The sequence below is a fragment of the Oreochromis niloticus genome, linkage group LG5, assembly GCF_001858045.2.
Source record: "Oreochromis niloticus isolate F11D_XX linkage group LG5, O_niloticus_UMD_NMBU, whole genome shotgun sequence".
NCBI lineage: Eukaryota > Metazoa > Chordata > Actinopteri > Cichliformes > Cichlidae > Oreochromis > Oreochromis niloticus.
Genome location: NC_031970.2, coordinates 11,197,437 through 11,218,021, shown reverse-complemented (window position 1 = coordinate 11,218,021; position 20,585 = coordinate 11,197,437). Strand labels below are relative to the sequence as shown.

At 40.6% G+C, this 20,585-nt stretch overlaps 3 protein-coding genes across 5 annotated transcripts in view; 2 read left to right on the top strand and 1 right to left on the bottom strand.

Annotated features, from left to right (window-relative positions):
• igsf21a (immunoglobin superfamily, member 21a) overlaps positions 1-8,126 on the top strand; it is a 171,332-nt gene extending 163,206 nt beyond the window's left edge. For both annotated transcript variants that reach the window (XM_005469642.4, XM_003447725.5), the window contains 2 exons: positions 1,744-1,782; positions 6,799-8,126. In XM_005469642.4, the coding sequence (XP_005469699.1) occupies positions 1,744-1,782; positions 6,799-6,875 (116 nt within the window). In that variant the 3' untranslated portion in view covers positions 6,876-8,126. The remainder of the gene's footprint in view (positions 1-1,743; positions 1,783-6,798) is intronic.
• A 151-nt stretch (positions 8,127-8,277) lies between these two features.
• Positions 8,278-13,817, top strand: klhdc7a (kelch domain containing 7A). Its single transcript, XM_013272855.3, has one exon. It carries the CDS (start codon positions 10,462-10,464, stop codon positions 12,751-12,753), a length of 2,292 nt encoding a protein of 763 aa, XP_013128309.1. The 5' UTR covers positions 8,278-10,461; the 3' UTR covers positions 12,754-13,817.
• A 646-nt stretch (positions 13,818-14,463) lies between these two features.
• Positions 14,464-20,285, bottom strand: aadacl4 (arylacetamide deacetylase-like 4). 2 transcript variants are annotated; one of them, XM_025907143.1, is made up of 8 exons: positions 18,879-19,476; positions 18,265-18,490; positions 17,856-17,919; positions 16,727-17,750; positions 16,358-16,650; positions 15,729-15,839; positions 15,186-15,360; positions 14,464-14,929 (listed from the first exon to the last, which is right to left on the bottom strand). In XM_025907143.1, exons 1-4 carry the CDS (start codon positions 19,053-19,055, stop codon positions 16,967-16,969), a joined length of 1,251 nt encoding a protein of 416 aa, XP_025762928.1. In that variant the 5' UTR covers positions 19,056-19,476; the 3' UTR covers positions 14,464-14,929; positions 15,186-15,360; positions 15,729-15,839; positions 16,358-16,650; positions 16,727-16,966. The 2 variants fall into 2 exon arrangements, with proteins under 2 accessions (XP_025762928.1, XP_013128310.1); XM_013272856.3 differs by lacking the exons at positions 14,464-14,929; positions 15,186-15,360; positions 15,729-15,839 and adding an exon at positions 19,771-20,285 and having other exon boundaries at positions 16,612-17,750; positions 18,879-19,003.
• Positions 20,286-20,585: the final 300 nt, after the last annotated feature.

Below are 20,585 nucleotides of genomic sequence, written 5' to 3'. Positions count from 1 at the left end.
CTTTTTAAATGTATGTTTAATGCTACCTGTAAAAACTAAGCACATCTTTCTTGATGACTGTCTATAACTGATCTGTAGAAGCAATGCTGCCAAACCTGCATGCATACCAGATGCAAAAAGAGGCTGGGCCATCTTTGAGTGGAGCTATTGTGAAGCATTCATGTAACAGAGACCTGTATTTGGAAGTGCGATAACTATAGATAGATACAGTCACTCCTCTTACGCAGTCCTTGTGTAAAGAGAATTTTTGACACTTGTATTATACAGATGTCAAGTTAAGCAAGAAAAACTGGGAGATTTTATGAAGTTCAGAAATGTGTAGTATGCACATGCATGGGTTTTAGCCCTGGAGTGCCCCTATTAACATAAATCAGCTTGACACCATTTTTGTACTTGAGCAACTCTGAAACAAAGAACATGTTATCCTCATTTCTTTCTATCTCTGCGCCTGAAACACTCCTTTGAACAGGGTTTAAGTGTGTCACAAATGTACAAATTACTGGGCAGGTCTAATAAGAAGCCACTTTAAGAGAAAAGTGCCACTTTAGGCGGGCGTTACCTTGAGAAGCGTTTTGGTAGGAAGTGCACTAATGTCTATTTAACACCCTGATGCATCCTCAGGTGTCATGGGCTATGTGCCTAGTATGGCCCATCTGTCTGCCTTCTCCTTGTAGATTGCCTTCACTCACTCTAAGGGGAAGTAAATGGTGATTAAGTGACCTTGGCACCATCCCCCATGGCCTTGAGATGAGACACCTGCCGGGGTAGGGGGGGTGAAGAGATAGAAGTACTTGGGTGCTCAGCTCACTTCACTAAATGTTCAGTATACATCATCAAGAATAATAGAGTATAATGATAGCTTGCTATAGAGACGCTCCGCCAATGACAAGCAGCGTTCACGTCTTGATGATGTACATTTCTAGCCACCCTCAGTGATAATATCCAGTCAGATTACTGTGAAGTGAGTCAGCAGAAATGAGAAACCCGGTAGGGACAAACACACAGGCAGACAACTGTACTTCACACACATGCAGAGACACGCAGACATGTATGCCTATGCAAATTTGCAGGGCAGGCAAACACAAGCGTGCATATGGAGAGTGCACACACTAATTTCTCTGGGCCTCTCAGAGGAGCTGCTATCTTAATGTGGTTGCAATGAAACAAGTAAAGTTTCACACTGTGCTTTATATGTGGCTTCCACCTGCTCATATACAACGTCTAACGTCCAAAAATAGCTCATAAAGTGGAATTAAAGGTTGTTGTCAATGCTCTGAAAACCCACTGCTCCCTTTTTTGCAATTACTTTATCCCTATGAGGTCTTTGAAACTACATGGTCAGAGAGGATTGTGCAGGGTAGACATCAATGCTGCTTATTAAAGATGTAGTAAGTTTCTCCAAACGTCTTTCTAAGACTGCCTAGCCACAGCTTTAGTTCATGGATCTCAGTGCTGCTAAAAATTTTTCTAGGTTGTTGTTTTGCAGTGCTGTGTTTTCCCAGGTACATTTGCAGCCCCAGCCATTCCAACTGGGGACCTGCCATTTAGCATGTGCTACAGGAACTTCATAGTTCAGTATCACTAAAAGCTACAGCTTTTGTCAGATATTACTGGGGGTTTTTTCTCTTTTTTAAGTTGTTTTCCTTCTTTGTCCGCATATAATTCAGTTTTATACATTAACTGTGTCTACATTAATAGTTGATTGTTTCCCTGATCTTTCTTTTTTTTTTGTCCTTTCAACAGAAAATCCAAGCATGATGAAAAACACACAGAATCTCAACAGTAAGTATTTCAACCACAGAGCCGACAAGCATTCAGTGTGTGTGTTTTTCAATATAATGCATTTCATAATTCTGGCTGTATCGTTTGATCATCGCATTTTCAGACATGCTGTATGTAATATGAGAACAAACTGTGACACTGCAGTCGGTTCAGTCAGAAAATGTGTGCAGAAATGTAGCACTGATCAAAGTACCAAATTCTTTAGCTGACTGCGGTTTCGACGTTCAGCGTATTGACAGGTGGATGTTTTTTGATTCTGTCCTGAATACTTTGCCCCAGATACACTGCATGAGAGTGATTCATTCAGGATTAATCTTTGCTGATGTTCAGTACCAGCAAGCAACAAACCCTTCCACTGACTAACCGTGCCTGTCACTTATGGCTAAGTGTGAGATTATCGGTGTTTCATATGTGCATTGGTGCCTCATTTGCGGCTTCTGAGATTATCATATGTAAAGATGAGGGATTGTCAGGAGAAGCCGCAGGGCTGTGACAACAACCTTTCCATCTTTCCTGTTTTCTTGCCACTCCCTCTCTCTTTCAGCTCTAATTTTTTTCTGTTTGTCTTTCAGTTCTATCTCCCTGGCTTTTGTACTCACTTTCTGTCTCCCAGTGCCAGTTTCTCTTAGTGCTTCATCCATTTTTGGGAGCACTTTTCCTTTTGTCACCACCTTATTTCCCTCTCTCTGCTTATTCTATTTTCCCTCCTCCATCATATTTATTTTTCCTGTTTTTTTCTCTTGAGCCTAGCTCACAATCTCTGTTTTTGATGCAGATTTTCCATCACGTCGGCCTCATGTGGAGTGCAGATTATGCTGTAGTATAAGAAAACATTCAGAGCTGGTAAAAAGCCAGACTCCGGATTCTTGACTGGTGGGTTTCTGAATCATGACTCACCAAGACTCAAATAAGAGCATGATCATATAGAGGCAGAAATCAGGGTTTAGTTACAGAAATAGGGATAACTCAATTAAACATATGGAGACTCTTTCTTGTCTAATTTCCCCCCATGCTCCAAAAAGTGATGAAGTACAGCATGACACTATTTGTGGATTAGTTCACATAGGAGTGTATTTATTAGCTGTTGTAAATTGCAACTTCTCTTACTTTTAGATTCAAAAGGAATAAAGAACCTATATTATACTTTACATACATACATATATATATATATATATATTTATTTATTTTTTTTTTTGCAAGGATTTGCTTTTGCTTAACTGGAAAACACATCTGAATGATATATTTGCCTGAAGTATAATCCTCAGTGCATGTGTGCACTGCCTATGTTTGTCCCAGTAAACAGTGGGAACAGCTTCCCAAGCAGATGGCATGCAGAGCTGTCTTTAAGCTTAACTTCCCTAGCCAGGCAAAATTTGAACAGCCTCGTAGTCCAGCATGCACTTTACTATTTTTTTCCTGTTTCCTATAAACCTTAATGTTTCTCCCACTATCCATTTTTGGTCACTCTTCATTTTGCCATTTGTTTTTCCCCTGTCTTCCCCTCCTGTTCCCTTCTCTGCAAGTCCTATCTTAGGGATGCAAATCTAGGAATGCAAATGCTATGGTAAGCACAGGAGCAGGTGTGTCACAGCAAGGACAGAATCAGGTCAGCATGGACGTGCAGACATGCCTTGCATGCAAGTCAAATTGGTACAACATAGCCCCAAGAGGTCACTACACACGTGCTGCAGCTTAATGCCTGAATGCTGGACTCCTCATCTGGTGCAAGTAGGAAGCGCCACATCTGCCAGTCAGTCAAGTCTGTCATAGACAAGAATACTAGTCTCTGAAACAAAGTGTCAAGCTGCATGATATTGCAATGATCTGAATTTAATAGATGAGTGAATTTTGAATAAAAATGTGAAAAGTTTCCTGTCACATAATACATACCAGTCAGCCAAGGGTGGTAGAAGCATCACAAGTTTGGAATTGTCACCCTATGGTGCAAAATGCATCCGCTTTGCTGAGACACAGCTGTTTAACCATAAGGCAAGATTCAATACAAGTCATAGCTGATGGACTTTGCATTCACCAAGTCTAAAATAGCAATATTGCAAGAGCCATGTCTAGTAATCACATAATATACATTTTCTAAAATCCTTTATTAGAACACAAGTCAGATCAGAAAGGATCCAGACTGGTGGGCATACAAACGGATCCGCCAAAGCCACTGTCAGAAATGTCGAGCCGATTTTTAAAGCCAGCTAACTTAACTTAAACCTTCTCTGGAGTCAAAGTATTCATGTGAAAAGAAAGCATTATGATTCCAGCTGACATTTTAGAGCCAGTACATCTGAGGTAAAGTCATCCTTCTTTTTTAAAAAACATGTTTCCACAGAAATCAGTCCCAGTTGTCTAAAAAAAATCAGGTTGGCAGAAATGCATTGAGGTCTGAGCCAAAAACTGAAGGTAAACAGATGGCTGGGTGACTTGCATCCATGACTGTAGACTGGAATAGAACCTCAGATGATGATCTTATGGTTGGGTGAGCTCATTACCAAATGAGATGAGGTATTTATTGAAAAGATCCAGTTGTTATTGTCTGTTATGTGACTTGCATAGAGTGGAATTTAATGTATGTAAAATGTCAGATGGCACTCTAGAGTTCTACTGAAATTAACCTTCAGAAGTGATTTATCATGGAATCCTGATTAATTTGTGAAACTCTTTGTGATTTAACTCTTACTAATTAACATTTGTCAGTGGGTGGAGCGGGTGGATCTTTCAGAATCGCTTGGCTGTGTTATCTAACAGGAATAACCAGATTAAATTTTGAACCTAAATCTTGCCACACACAGTGTGGTCATCCTCTCATAGTGAGAGTGATTGTAGCCACCGTCTTGGCACTACTGGGACAAATTGCCGGTTATATCAGCAAAGACACACCCACGGTCGTTCACAACTTTCCTCCCTCAGCAGCCACAAGGGAGGTTCAGAAAGCATTAGCTGCACAAAGCATGTTTCTTTCATGACTTCTCTTCTGTAATATAGTACAATGCTGTTAAATGAAAAGCACAAACAGTGTAAATAGAAGTATTGTTCACTATATCCACGCATTTAATTTTTCAAGAATGAGAAATAAAAAACAATGTTTATATTCAGCTTAACTGTTAGTGAGATCAAACAGGGATTTTTGGATTTTGATTGAGTGATATGTCATTGCTGTATCATATTATTTTGCACTTCAAAAGCAGGGGAAAGCAGGGATTTACTATTACTCAGCTGCAATAGGAAATCATTTAACCCTCTTAAGCAGCAAGAAGTTGGAGTAATGCGTCAAAATATAATGAATACATGTGTCAAATAAGGACTAATACATTAATACATATTTCTAATAATGTTGAGCTTGCTAATAGTGCTAAATATAAATTGAAATTTCTCTTTAAAGATCCAATAGCAGTCAGCTTTCAATAGGATCCCTTGACTTTAGATCTCCAATAAGTGGTTCTGTGTAGTTTCTCACAGGTTTCTGGCGACTCTCTTTTTTGACTGCTAGTCCATTCTTCCTGTGCTTTTGTTAAATCCCAAACTAGTGATTTTCAAGATGATTCATATCCGGGGACTGAGATGACCACCAGGCATGTGCTTGGGCTAAATTGCCTGGTATTTCACCAAATCCATAATGTCAGTCACAGTCGATTTTTCCCTTTTCTGCAACAGCTAAACGCAACCACATCCATGCGTGCTTGTCTTGGTGGTGATGTTCTTCTTGTCTGGGCCTTTCATGTCTTTAACTATTACGCTTTGGTGAAATAACTGTTACCCTTTAAAACAGTAACTTTCAGGTTGCCAAGTTGATTACACAGCTGGAGCACGTGCTGAGACAAGATTTTGGTATATCTTTATCACAGCTGAAGCAAATTCAGGTGCTGTTATAGAGTTTTAGTTCCCAATAGCTTAATTATATCCTGACATGTGGTAAGTTTAATAGTAAGTTATTTAAAAACAGCAGTTTTATAAAAGAATTTAATCATTCTCATCTACATTTCTATATTTCACTCTGAATCGAATACACAGTTACCGAAATTAATGAATGGATGTATTTCAAAAATGTCATCCACCTACATAAGATGTTAAACATTTTAAACACGTTATTTTGATTATATCGCTCGACTCAAATGTGATTTATAAAAAAATTATAAACATCTTTGGAAGGCTTAATAGATAAACCCTTAACAGCTCAGCAGGGCTAAATAATTTTGATTGCAGCTGTACCTCAAGTGATTTCAAACCCCCTGAGCTGAGACATTTAGAGAAGAAATGCTTTTCTGATGAAGCAAAGTCTCAGTCTATAAGCAACAATCAGGTTAAAATAGTTTATGTGTGTGCCATAAACAATTTTATAAGCTACAGGAGCATGGACTCTATTGTTTGCACCTTGTAAGTCTGTCTAACTGTCTGTGTGTCATGGCAAAATGTGGTCCTGGGGATGCCTACTATGGGTGGAACTGTCAAATAAGTGGTTTGAAGTACTTTCAGATGGGTATGTGGACAGCCGTGCAAGATACAGTCCCAAAATTTTACAGGTGTGTAGTTGGAATCGGTTGTGAAGATTGGTGTCATGTCACCTGTGAGTACTGGGTAAAGGGCACCTGGAGTAGGCCTTGAGCCGCTTTAAGCTCTGATAACACAGTCTTTTGCATTCTTAATGTATTTGTAAGTCTCATAGGTGTCTTTATCTGGTTTATAAACATAAAAATATTTTCCACAATAGGCCTGGTGGGAGAACTCGCTGGCAGCTGTTATGATCCCATCACAATATGGTCTCGTTTATTTAATTGTTTTCAGTTGAGTGAAAACATAGAACAGTTCAATGCCCTTAAAAATCCCTTTTTAATGAAATTCCTATTTTACAGTAAATAACATATTTAGCCACTTCAAGCACGAGTATAATTCAGAAGAATTGCAAAGTGGGATGAACAATTGTTTTGTTTTTTAAAATTTATTATTAACGCACTACAATACATCAAAACGATGAATGAAACTGTCTGATTGTCGTTTTCTTTGGTTTTGTAGATGAAGCCCCCCGCATGGATATGCTCGGATTAACGTGGATGGCACTTGTCCTCACAGTGACAGTGGAACTGACGTGAAACCTCTCATCCAAGACGTTCTCGCTCACACATATACACGCATACTTGCCCTTCTTATGTAACATCAACACATGCACACAGTAACACACACACACACACACACACACACACAATCACACAAAACACAATTCCCACAGTCCCACAAGCCTTCTCCAGTCATCAACAGACCCTGCATACGTCAGTCGATCAGGAAACAGTGCCACCACATGATGGCTCTACACTGTTTTTGTAACAAAAATAATAACCAAGATAATGATATGAAAAGAACAACATGATGAACATGACAGTATCCACCTCCTATATAGCCCCGCCCAGTTACACCTTTTTTTCGTTTCTTGTCCCACGTCTGCCTGTTGACCAATAAAATCAGTTGATTTGAAATGGAAAAGAAAAAAAGCATTGGATTTTATTTTATTGACTCACAATATTGTTGGTACTGAGATGTGAAAAATGGAACTGATTTTAGACTGCGCCACCACATCAACCACACCTGCTACATATCCTGGGATGTACCTGACTAAGAGCAAGCTGATAAACCATGGGAGAATAAATACAGATGCTCTAAGTGGAGACGCTTTTTTATTAATATACAAATTTCTTTTTTTCTTTTCTTTTGTTTTCTTTCTGATGGCTCAGAATGTACAAGAGGATTTAAATGCAGAAACTAGAAAAAAAAATCTCATTTTGAGTGTATTTTGTGTACATCAGTGTAAATACTGAAAAATAATTAAAAGAGGTTATATGGGTTATGGTGAGGGATGGTTGCTGAAATAATTGGAGTTTACACTCCTCCACCCTTGTTTGTACTTCATTCAACTCTGTTTTCAGAGATAATTCTTGGCTGAAAAGGATGGAAACATTAACAGCCTTTTTGTTTCTCATTTGGGCTTTTTATATCTATATGGCAGGTCTCCAAGGACAGAGTAAAAAGTATCTAACATATGTCTGCTGTTTTGGGGTTGTGGTGCATGTGACGTTTGAAGATTCTTTCTCCTTTTGGTGTGTTGCAAATGACAGCACTGCAACTCATTGTCACTGGCCTGTAATCCAGTTATTTACTTGTGACATACTATCTTAAGTGACCTACATTGTGTACAATACGTAACTCTTACCCAGACATTTACAGTACTAGTAGGATCATTTTAGCCGCCATCCCAGGGAGGAGTTCACCTGAGGCAGCTTGTGTAAACAGGGTTGTTGCATTTGTTTCATTTCACCTCTATTAAAATGGAGAGATGACAAAACTCAAAAGCCTTGACTTTGCTTAAAACAGTGTTCAACGGTGTTTTACAAATTATTTTTATTGTCCTGCCTCTTTTAATGCTGTGTACAGGCAATATGCAGCATTATTACTCATACCGAAGACACATGCTACTCAAGATGGTTGAAAGAACTGTTGAAGTTATTTAAATAAAATCCCACCATAATGTATAAGAACGTGTGTTGATCGACTCTGTAGAGAAAAAGACCTCTTTTTGATTTTTTCTGATGATATGGACTTCAACGTGGTTTTTGAAGGAGATTCTGACATTGCCATTAACTCTTTGCGGTTTCTGGCCTTTCAGTGAAAGATAGCTTAATGCAACGTAATCCTGCATTTTTTGGACTTCACAAGAATTGCAATTTAAGCTATTCTAAGGACCCAACATGTATTAAGGGATTAAGGTTTAAACCAGGTGGGAGGTAAGAGGAGAGATTTTAAAGCTTAGTTGAACCGAAAGGATAGACCTATCTGTTTGGGATATCAGCTCACCTTGCCAAAGTACTATCCATATTGCATACTGCATGCAGGAGATGAGAGCTGCAGAGCACAAACATTATTAACAAACAGTCATATGTGCTTTGAATGAATTTTTATCTGGCAAGGGAAGCAAAGGGCACAAATCCTTGTCCACCCACTGTATAGTATTCTAACTCGGCTATCATTGTAATTTTTATTCAAGAGGCACTTCTGTGCTTTTTGCTTTCACTCACTCATTTCACATTCAAGTGAGAAAAACGGGTCCATTTCTGAGTACAATACAATGTGCCAATTGGCTTTATATGATTTAATCATCATGCCAGAAGAAGTCTGTCCTAAATAGTTTGTGGATAAGGCTGTGTTACTGTTGTCCACATCTTAGTAGTAGCTATGAGTACTAAATTCATAACCATATTATGGTGGACCAGAAATATGCAATAGATAAGATATAAGAGCCTTTAAATGCACTGCTTTGTCACATTTTCTTCACATTTGTGCATAAGCAAGAATATATTAAAAAAGGGTTTTAGTTTCACTTACTATGCTTTGTTTATTTTCAGTCACATGTGGTCGTTGTATAAGAAAGAAGTGAAAGCACATGACTACAATGCACATGACAATCATCTTCTGAATGCTCCACCTGAAGCTAGAAGCAGTGGTGAGGATAAGAGGTTGCCTCTATAGAGCATTTGTGAATTATTCAGGAGGTAACTGTGCTTGCAGAATCCAGTTTCCTTTTTGTTGTCTGCAGGCTGGCCTATCAGATGACCAAACATTGTCAGTGTGGGCTCGGAAATCTGACACACCCTCTGCACGAGTCCCCACGTGATGCATCTTTACAATGCTTCTAAACACGCTGTTAAGATGAATACTATTTTGTTGTTGACCACAGCCTCACTGCTGTGTTATCAACAATACAAATGGCAGCTTGGCAGCAGCAACTGAGCGACAAATCTCCCATGAGACAGAAATACATGTTTGAATCTAGTATAGTGTAGAGAAATAAATGACACTCCCAAGGTTATGTGTACAAAGTCTTCCCATTTTATTTGCATTACACATGCTTTTATTGTTCAGATGGTGCTCTGTACACTTTATTGTGTTTATAATAGCATGTGACTGTCATTTAAGTCTCTGATACTAATCTTCAGATCATCTTAACAGAGACTAACTTAAGCATCTGCGTTGGCAGGGAAAGGACCTTTAATATGGAGCATGGCTGTGCAAACAGATGTATCCTGGTTAATAAGTATTTGATAAATGTCAGTTATCATTACTCCCCGCCCTTTATTCAAACCATGATTTCCATCTGGAGCGCTAGAAGTATGTTTGAGCAAGTGAAGAAGAGTTATCTCTCATAATATTTTGGGGAATGTTTTTAGAAATGTACATAATACATTCTTTGCATGAAAACAGCAAGAAAAGATGGTGAAACTGAAACTTAACCCTGCAAAGTAAGGCTTTGTACTGCGGTAACTTTAACTCTTACATTACACAACATAACATTTGGATAGTTGTGGGAAAAGGCTTTGTTGAGTCAACAAATTGCATAACCAAATATTGATCTATGGCGTATTTACATATTCCGTGTATGGATACTGAAGCTGCATGTGACTTGCCACAGGTGGCGCATAAAAGGGCCCCGCCTCCGCAGAGCCAGTGATGCAAATTGTGCCTCAAGAGCTATCATTTTACACTTGATCCTTTGGGCACAGAGGCACAGTCATCAGATCACAGCAGCTCTCTTACAATGACAACCAGACAGTTACTATCAGCTGAGGTGCACTGACAATAACACTCAATAGGATCAGCCAACCAACTATTGCCACCAACATTGCTGCAGCTATGCCCATTGCGGAGCTTTTGGGAGTCCAGTTCGACATGCAGCTGCTGTGGAAACTTAGTGTCTCTGTGGCTGCAGCAGTGCTGGTTTCTTGGGCCTACAGGTTCTACAGCTCCAGGCATACAAGAAGAATCCAGCTCTATGTCAAAGACAAAGAGCCAGGAAATGCAACCTGCCAAAACTGCGAGACAACACTTCAACATCAAAGCTCAACAAAACATGAGACAGATGATGCGGGCCAGCAATCCAGATCGTTGCTAGCAGATTCAGGTGATGACCTGACATCTGACAGCACCAAGGAGACACCAGCTGAGACTCTTCCACATCAGGTTAAAACAAGTGAGGATGTGTTTGCGACAAACGATGACCACGATAACAGCATGGATGAAGAGATAAGCACTTATGAGAAGCAGGGACAGGTTGCCACCAGTAATGTTATGTTTGGATCTGCTTTGAAACTTCCTGATCCAACAGAGAGTGGGATGGTCAGTACAACGGGGCGGCGCTCCCCTTGCATTTTGCAGAAGCTGGAGAAAAGTGTGGGTGTGGGCAGAGAGTTAAGACAGGACCTGGAGAGCAAAGGGTCCTACTCCAGCTTCCTCTCCAAGGCAGAGGTCAAAGTGGAAGATGCAAACATAGTGCTAGAAGGGACAGGAGACCAGGTTGTGCGTGGAAAGATATATGATTACTATGTTGAGTCATCTTCTCACTCCATTACAGATATTAATAAGGTACTTTCTCAGTATGAGAGGGACTTTGAATCAAAGCCAGGGGAGTTTGGAAGCCATGGCAGCAGTTTCAGAGAGTCTCCATCGTCTTTAAACCCCATCACTATTCGTGATCTGGTTTCACCACAAAGCACTGTTAAAGATGCCTCCTCGCCAGGGTGCCTCAAGCTGAGAAACCCCCCAAGGCCTGTACTCTTACGCAAAGAGAGCTATCTGTCTGCGGCACAGGAGTCGGAGCTTTCGATCCCCTTTCTAACTTCAAGAGCCTCAACTCCAGTGACTCACTCTCGGGCTATAGCTGGCGATGAGTCTGTCTCTGTTCACCCAATTATCAGTCCTGCTACTGACAGCAAAATCCTTAATGTGAAGGAGGGGATAGATAGAGAGACTGCAGAAGGGGCTCCATTTTTAGACTTTCAAGCAAAAATTCTTGATGACACAGATTTAGAAGTCTTAAAGAGTAAGCTTGATCTGGGTAATTGTTTGGAGACACTGTGCCTTGCTAAGAAACATGGCCAGACATCTTTGCAGAAAGCAGCCCTGGGGGTCATGTCTGATAACTACCTCCATGTGCTCAGGGATCCCAGCCTTTATGGGCGGCTAATGGCTGGTGAGCGGGAACAAATCCAGAGGCAAAGAATGAGGGGGAAGAGGTTTGTCATGGTTGCAGACATGGATCCTCAAGATTGGGTCAGCAACACTGAAGGGCGCAGAGCAACATCAGAGCAGAGAAGGACATCAAGTGCAGTGTACTATTATGATGACTACAAAGACACTTGGCATACACTCTGCCTAATCCCACAGGAGGTCATCTCTAAAGCCTGTGCCATGTGCACAATGGATAACTACTTATTCGTGGCAGTGGGCTGCCAAGGCACTGACAGAGAAATGACACCCTCAAAGCGAGTGTTCTGCTACAATCCTTTGACATCCATTTGGAAAGAGATCAGTCCTATGAATGAAGCCAGGCCCCGCTGCAAACTGGCAGCACTGGAGGGCTACATATATGCAATTGGAGGAGAGTGCCTCTCCACTGTGGAGCGCTACGACCCACGATTGGACAGATGGACATTTGTGGCTCCTCTGCCTAATGATACATTCGCTGTGGCACACCATGTGACAGTGTGCGATGGAGAGCTTTTTGTTTCCGGGGGTACTCTTAAATACATGCTATTACGCTACAACCCCAAAACTGACACTTGGAGGCCGAGTCTCATAGTAGGCAGCAAAGACAAGACTGTAGATATTGTGGCTGTGGGGAGATTTTTGTATCGGTTTGATGTTAACCCAGTCCTGGGTGTCAGTGTGTACCGCTACCATACGGTGGCCCGACTGTGGTATGAGTGCAGCTCCAAACGGATTCTGCATTGCCCTGCGTTTCAGTGTGTCGCGATGAATGACACAATATATTGTGTCAGCCGCCAGTTCACCATGAAGTTCGAGGCTGATGAGATCTCTCCTGCTTTCATAGATGGAGATTTGAGCATACTCTCTGCAGCCAAGGGCATACTTTTCCCCTTTATTCTTTCACTACCTGATAAGAAGCCTCGGCAGACTAGTGTGTAATGAAGATTCAATTTTCCATTGATGGTAAGATTAGATTGTGATTGAGTATCATTACGAGAGCATGCTTTACATCAAGTTTATTGTTGCCTGGGTGAGTTTTGCTTTGGTCAGGTTTATGTTCAACTCAGCCCAGCCCCAAATTTCATTGCAAAATTGCAACCACTTTTCTATCATTTTTGAAGTGTTATTAAGATTCCCTTTCCACAAAGCAAGAAAGCATCTGTTTCTAAAAGTACTTTATTTTCAGTGGATTGCATATTACAGAAAGAATTGTGTTTTCCTCATGTCTCATTCTTGGCAATAGATGTAAATTATAAGACTCTTAATGGTAGTCAAACTACTGTTTACCTAGATTTACACAGGATGTGCTGCCATTGAAACTGTTTGCTACTTTGATTTGCAACTTCTTCTTGCTATTATGTTAGTTTTATATCATCCCAGATGCTTAATCTCTTTAATGCAAAGATAATTCATAAAAAAGCATCAGAGTAAACGAAATCATTCAGCACTAACTGAACAAGAATTTAACAATATAATTTTAATCTATTACTGTGTCCCCTTGTGTAGGGCACAAATATATTTTACACAGTGGCCTGAATACAACGTCATTACTTACAGTTGCTCTTTAGATATGACATGATGTAAATGGGTATGCCATACAATATAAATAGGTAAGCTTCGAAAGCATTTGTCACTGCACTGAAACACTCAGACTTGTAGTTATTTCTGTCATTTCAGTCACCTTCTATGGTGGCAAGAAAGATGTGTATTTGTTTTCAATGTGAATAAGAATAAGAACATCCTCAGCTCATTGTATCAAATGATATCTTCACTTTGTTTGCTATTGTTTTATAAACATCAGAGGAATTTAGAAATGTGTCATTCTGTGAATATTAATCCACACTTAGTGACTAATTCTATTAAACAAGATGTCTATTCTGCTGTTTGTGTGACTTATAAACAGTAATAGAATAATACAAGCGCAATCTAAACATGTGTGGTTTATTTTACTGTGTTGATTACATTAACAACTGAATATGCATAAGAATGATGCAAATATTAAATCCCTCATTGTTTCTTCATTTACAATTAAGTCCCTCACTGTACAGACTGTAAAGGCAAGGACTTAAAAGACAGCGAGAGTGACGTGCTGCTATAGCACCATCATGTGGCTCAGAGGCAAATACAGCAGTTCTTTGGTAAGACGTGTTGTGTTGAAGATTTCCCATAACCCAAGGGTGTCATGTGACACACAGGCATCAGCAGCACAGTAGAGAGACTAACTAGCTAACAGTGGGTGAAACAGAGCTACACTGGAAGGCAGCAGGCAAGTGGGGAAAAGGGAGGCAGACGCAGATGGTTGACCATCAAACATAAGCATCTTTGATTCTTCCTAATTAAACACTTTGATTCTCTGTAATTAAACACCTAATGGAATGGGAGTTAGACACATCCCTTCAGACATTGCCTTGGATGACTCATTGCTTCTGTTTTACCTAAATACCCAGGTCAGTTCTGGCATCAACAGTATTTTTATTTATTTATTTCTCCCGCAGAGTATCTAGAGTAATACTAACAGCCCATTTCCAGTTTCACATACACACTGCGCAGAGAAAGAATTTGCATGTAATTATGCTCTGAAAGGGTGGAGATAATTTATAGTCCCATCCCTTTCTCCCTCCCACACATATAAATGCTAAAGCAACTCACCAGCGTAGATCCACAGTAGTCCTCACAAAATAATGAGAATCGTCTTTAATTTTTTAAAATCCATTTGATTTCCCCAAATGGTTTGTTGAGTTAGGGTTTTACTTGTTGCCAACTACGGAAAAAGGGAATCCACAAACACAGCTTCTAAATTAACCAGTATCGGAGGCAGTTTCATAGCTACAGTACTGAAATTAAGCCTGTTGTGATGGTGGACATAGGCTGAAATAATGATCCGGGACTTGTAGGATCAAGTTCTGTCTCAGATCCAGATCCTTGTTGTTATGATTGGCTTCATAGAGGTGGCTGGAGAGCATGTGTGAAGCCTTGGCAAAGCGGCCCTGGCAGAAGGCACTAAGTGGTTGCCTCTGGTATGCTGACCTGTACTCAGTCAGAGATGGAAGGTGTGACTGCTGTATTTCAAAATGGTGATTTGTGGTCTGCAGCGGGCCAAAGTTGTTTGGAAGTGCTGTAAAAGAAGAGCACATTAACTGCCATGTTACTGCAGCCATTAATTACATTGGTGGCTGATTTGGAACTATAAAAGGCATCTGGGCCCACCCCAGGTTAATTGTTCCTGAGCTCAACTGCTGATGTATTTTGTTCATACAAGATTTAATGCACTTATGTTTGCACTGCACTCATACTCCTTGTAATGGCTTAATGTACAAAATCATTTCCCATGTATAATCTCTGCCTTCTGGCAGTGTTGGCATGGAACTTACCAGAAGTCAGCTGGTCAGACCTCTCGGGCTTTTGTGTCAAGTTGTCTGCATGTCTGTGTTGCAGAGTGGGCAAAGCATTGATGAGATTACGCCCGTAGCTTTCCGCATACTGTGTGACCAGATAATGTGAGGATGGCGGGTCATGGTGCCCAAAAATCATCTTAGATGGAAGCCCCTGGATAACAATATAGAGAGATCTTGACGTAGCCTTCACACAGTGGCCTTCACTGGATTAAGATATAGAGGGCATGACCTGTTCTTTTTCAATAATCTTCAAGAGGCTCGCCATGTGACAGCGGCAAATTGCTCCAACTAGCCCTATAGTATGTCCCCAGTAGGATTGATGATTTTACACATTTTTCATTGCTGCTGAGTCTGAACAGAAACTTGCTTTCATAAAGAGTTTTATCACAGGCCTTTATCTTGGCCATCAGTATTATGCAGAAGTGTTCACACTCTAGCAGAAAAAAAAACCCTGACTTGCAGGCTTTTGACAGGCATTCAATTGGTGATAATACCATGAATGAGCAGTTAAAGGCTGACCTCAGCTCTCAGCAGGGCAGATCTTCTCTCAGAGATGTCTGGCTTGAAATCCCAGTGGGGTCGGTAGTCTACACAACTGGTGCTGTAGGCTATCTTTGGCTTGCGAGTGAACTGTGTCGGACAGAATAAACAGACATCACAAAGTGGACTGAGCAAGGGGGGATATACAGGGACTTGAGCAATGATCCCAGCATAAGGATCAGCAGAGCTCACATTTCACAATTGACCTGCACTGCTGTACAGTATTCCTTAAGTCATTTCTCCTCACAAATCCTGAACCAGCAGCCTATGGCCAAAACTCACATCAATGCAATTAGTCTCCAGCTCTCGCCCACCAGGAGGCTGTGCTGATGTAGCTGAACTGAGGCTGCCTAATCACTTTGTTATAAATCTGACTACCAACTGAGGTTCTAAAAAAAATGTTGGCGGGCTGCCATTAATGTAGTATTATGTTTTGGACACAGCATGAAAAGACATAGAAAGTCTGTGTTCTCAGGCTGAGGTGAAATTGTATGTTTAGATTGGAAAAACATGTTTTCATACTGTGATATACAGTCAGAAAGCCTGAATCGAAATGCTGCATTATCACACTGTAGAGTAAAGCATGTCGTAACAGACAATATGCCTACCTGAAGTCTTTCTTCAGCCCAGTTGCCTAACAACACTTTGTTTGCATACTTCTGCTCTATTCTCCATCCGGTTTGGGCCCATTTATCCTGTGCATTGGCTTTCTGGTTCATACTTTGCCCGGTATCAAACACACCTGGGAAATCTAAAGCCCTGCTGGAGCTAGTTTAACTAGTCAAATGGATAGCATGTAGGTGTATTCACCTGACCACATAATCGCTTCAGCAGTGGAGGGGAAAAAGAGCTCTGTTGCCATGGGTACAGCAAACACTGTGGGTAAAGCAAGCAGAGTGTCCTGGAAGCAAATAGAAGATGTCTTACATCTTTGCTAAAAGGAAATACGTTTCCTAAAGCTAAGGAATGGCATTTACCTTTTAGTTGCCTGTTCTGTATTGTTAAAAAGGTGCCAGAATATTGTATGCAGACTTGGTTTCCTCGGGCTACTTTTCATTTTTGGAATAAGACTGTTTTTTGTTTATTGAATTGGGGGAGGGTGGCTTCTGTGAACAGTATAATGGTAATGACAAAGACTGGAGGCACATTTGTTTATTAAAATGTAAAACAAGATGGGAAGTAGAATAAAGTTTATTGCAGGATCTTATTTATTACCCTCACAGTGTTTTTATATAGTGAACAGCACCATCCACAACTTGCACTGCAGAGGGAAATGTGAGCCAGCCCTGGTTAAAAAAGTTAATCATGCCATGAAAGCCATCTAGCACATGCTGCCAGGTGACATCTTTTCCCAGGTCCAGAAGTCGCTTCCTGTAAAGAATCCCATCATCCCTCAGGACATCATATTCACAGGTAAGGATGAAGGTTCGCGGGGTTTTCTGAATGAGAGCATCGTCTGCCAGTAAAGGGGAAACCTCAGGTTCCAAACCATCTTTAATTGCGTGATACACCTCCCCATCATATTCTGGGCTTGGGTGCTTATAGAAACCCCGTGTGAGGCACTCAGGAGGTAAGTTGGAAGGGGATAACCATAGTTCGTAGCGTGGCCTGAGCTCAGTGGGGACATGGTTACCTTCCAGCACTTCTTGGCACAGAGAAACATCTCCATTGAGATATTGCAGGAAGTAGAATGCCATCCGGCCACGAAACAATATGGGCACAGCATGATTTTGCTGGTAGGAAGGCAAGTTGAAATCTGCCATCTGCAGGGCTGGGTAAATGAGGACCTGAGCGCAAGGGAATGGCAGATGTCGGTCCTCACTGCACGCCAGCCTTTGGCACAGTGCTGCTGCCAGGTTAGCCCCAGTGCTGTCCCCTCCAACTGCCACTCTGTGAGAGTCCACCCCGAACTCTGTCTCAGCCACAGACAGGAAGTGGCACGTTGCTTTCTCGCAATCATCCAGCTGGGCAGGATACCTGTGCTCAGGGGCTAATCGGTATCTAAGAGGGGTGAAAGGAAAAGGAGCAGTATGTTAAGCTGTAGCGTCATGGTGGTTAAAATAGATTTACTATTTGTATGTGAAGTGGGGGAAAAAGTGTAAATACCCAACAGATATCACAGTGGTGTCAGATTCAATGGCAATATGCCGACACACTTCATCAACAGAATCTGTTCAGGATTAGTAGGATAGAGTTATTAAAAGATCTTTGTCGCAAAAAAGAAGCCATAAATAACCACAAACAGAAGCTGACACTCCTTTTTATCCTCTCTGTACCTATGCTGAAAAATATTATACTTAGGTACAATTTTGTAGTATTTTGGAATTTTGAAACTTTTTTATTCTCCATACCTCTCAAATGAAAATAGTATAGTTTTTACTTATAGTTCAAGCTGCTTAAAATTCATTTCCACTGTCATGAAATTACTGACTGTGACTGTAGGAAGTCAGGTTTTACTTGTATTTGAGCATTTTTATTTTATTTTAGTTAAGCAAGTGACTGTAACATCATATACCTATACTTCCCAATATCCATCCGCCTCCATGGAAATACATTAGACCTCTCCTCAAGCCATCACACACAGAGGTAGGTTCATATACTCGCACTGGCACCTCTGAGAATGTCATGTCCTTCACTCGCAGACCTGCGGGAACTTGTTTCAGGTGATAGAGAAAACAGGCCACGAACCATCGGGTAAAGCTAACCTGATGACAAATGCCCAGTCGATGTAGGATCCGAGCCTGGCAGAAGAGAAACAAAAGACTTACAACAAATAGGAGACAAAAATATATACAGCCCTGATAGGTAAAGTCAAAGTGAAGGTTATTTGGTTGAAAAAAACCCATTTATGACAACATCAAAGAAGCGGAACACATGACTTTGTCTTTGCACCTTTGTTGGTTATGATTTCTTATCTAAAATTTCTCTGATCTAAGCTTTATCAGGTGTTGGAGGACGAAGGAAGGATATCCACATATGACCTAAAAGAGTACATTTTTATTCTCCACAAGAGGCATTTACTCTAAAGGATACGTTGAATATTTTAAAAAGTTAACAAAAACAGATATGATTCCACACAGGCAACATACAAAATTAAGCACTAACACTTTTGCAGATACTGATACTCACCACGACTGCAATACCAACAAACAATCCATGAACCATGCGCAGTTTCCCTCTATTTGCAACCCCACAAGGAATGTCTGAATTCATCAGCTCAGCGTACACAAGTCCAATTACCAGAAGAAGGAAGGCTGCAACAAGAGCAGCGAAGCCAATTATTAAAATTGCCGAGCCGATGTCCATGGTGTTGCTGGTCTGCTCTGCTGAAGGTAAGTCATTAGGAGTAAATGTTTTATGTACCTGCTTTCAGCCTCTTTTCACCCCTCCCACAACCGCCTGCAATGCATTCTGACCTTGCTCTCACTTAATGACATTTTTAGCTGCCTGCTGCCCAGGAAAATAATTATATCCTTCAACATATTTTATGACTGTGTAGTCAAACTAATTACATGTTTCCCAAGGAAACCATATTGTTCCTCTATGGATATTGCAAAAAATATTTTATGTTAATAGAGCAGCTTTTTAATTACTTTCATTTCCATAGTTCCCATTAAAATACCTTCCAACACCTACTAACATTTTCACGTTTTTCTGAAGGTTCTAATGTGTGTGTGTGTGTGTGTGTGTGTGTGTGTGTGTGTGTGTGTGTTTTCAGGTTTATTTGAACATATTGGCTTCTACAAAAGCTCTGTTGCTCATGCCTGCGCGAGGCAATGAGAAGCGAATTTATTGTCTAGCGTCTAAGGGAAGAAAATACTCAAAGATGCATGAAGGCTGACTGAAAACACCCTTATCTGAACTTTCACTGTTGATCTGTAGATGGCAGTGATAGCATGAGTATAAATAAACAGAATACTCTGAAATACAGTCTGTTTACACTGTGGCATTCTGTGGGCAGCTTACACACATTTGCCAGAGACTGCAATGTGTACTATGATGTTTTAGCAAATTCACTGACCTGTATTCGACTTCTCTTCAGTTGAATATGCTTTGGCATAAGCTCCAGTGGGATCTCGACTTTGAATCTGCATTTTGTAAACCTCAGAAATTTCCAAAATAAAGACAGCATCTGGAGTCGTGTTGTCTTGGAGTTTTTAGCAGCCCCCGAGAGCCTCTCTGTCTTCCCTAAGTAACTGAGCCTAGCACAAAGCAACCATTGTGAGGCTAAACCCATCCCAGTTGCTGAAAAAGTCTTGTATTCAGCATTGCCCAGTAATAATCACAGTGCCAGGGCCAAACATCACAGACTGGAATCTTGTCTGAGGCTCGTGAATTCACAAGATTTGTTTAGGAGGTATTCATGCGGTTTTCTTGTTGTCATCCTTCCAAGCTTCTGAGACCGGGCTGACCTATTTCCCAAATTGCGTTGTCACATGCAGAAAAAATATAGCGTGCTTCAAAAATACTGTTACCACAACAGACTGGGTTCAAACAACGAGTGGCGCTTTATACCAACAGTTGGAAACTATTACAAATGTACAAACACACTGTCCAATCAAATAACATGTTCACTTTAAAAAAAAATAAATAAATAAACCTAGCACATTAAAGTGGAGGAAATACATGACTTTAGGTTTTGACACAATCCAGACCTGATTTTTTTTATTGAGGTTACAAAATGTGTTAGGGGCTCATCAGCTATGTGTTTGTTTGGTGTTCAGCTGATTCTTTGTTTCCTCTCTTCTTTGTTTCATTTAATTAATTTAATAGAACTGGCATTAGGCATTGTTGACGATGGCAGTCTGATCTGGCGCTATTATATAAGAATATTTT

What these genes read in the sequence shown, in the direction of transcription:
- klhdc7a (XM_013272855.3), top strand. Translation starts at nt 10,462, where the DNA reads ATGCCCATTGCGGAGCTTTTGGGAGTCCAGTTCGACATGCAGCTGCTG.
- aadacl4 (XM_013272856.3), bottom strand. Translation starts at nt 19,843, where the DNA reads ATGCAGATTCAAAGTCGAGATCCCACTGGAGCTTATGCCAAAGCATAT. An exon ending in TGAAGAGAAGTCGAATACAG is followed by an intron (nt 19,004 to 19,770) that starts GTCAGTGAATTT and finishes CTCTTGTTGCAG; the next exon opens with CCTTCCTTCTTCTGGTAATT. An exon ending in TTGTTGGTATTGCAGTCGTG is followed by an intron (nt 18,491 to 18,878) that starts GTGAGTATCAGT and finishes CTCTTCTGCCAG; the next exon opens with GCTCGGATCCTACATCGACT.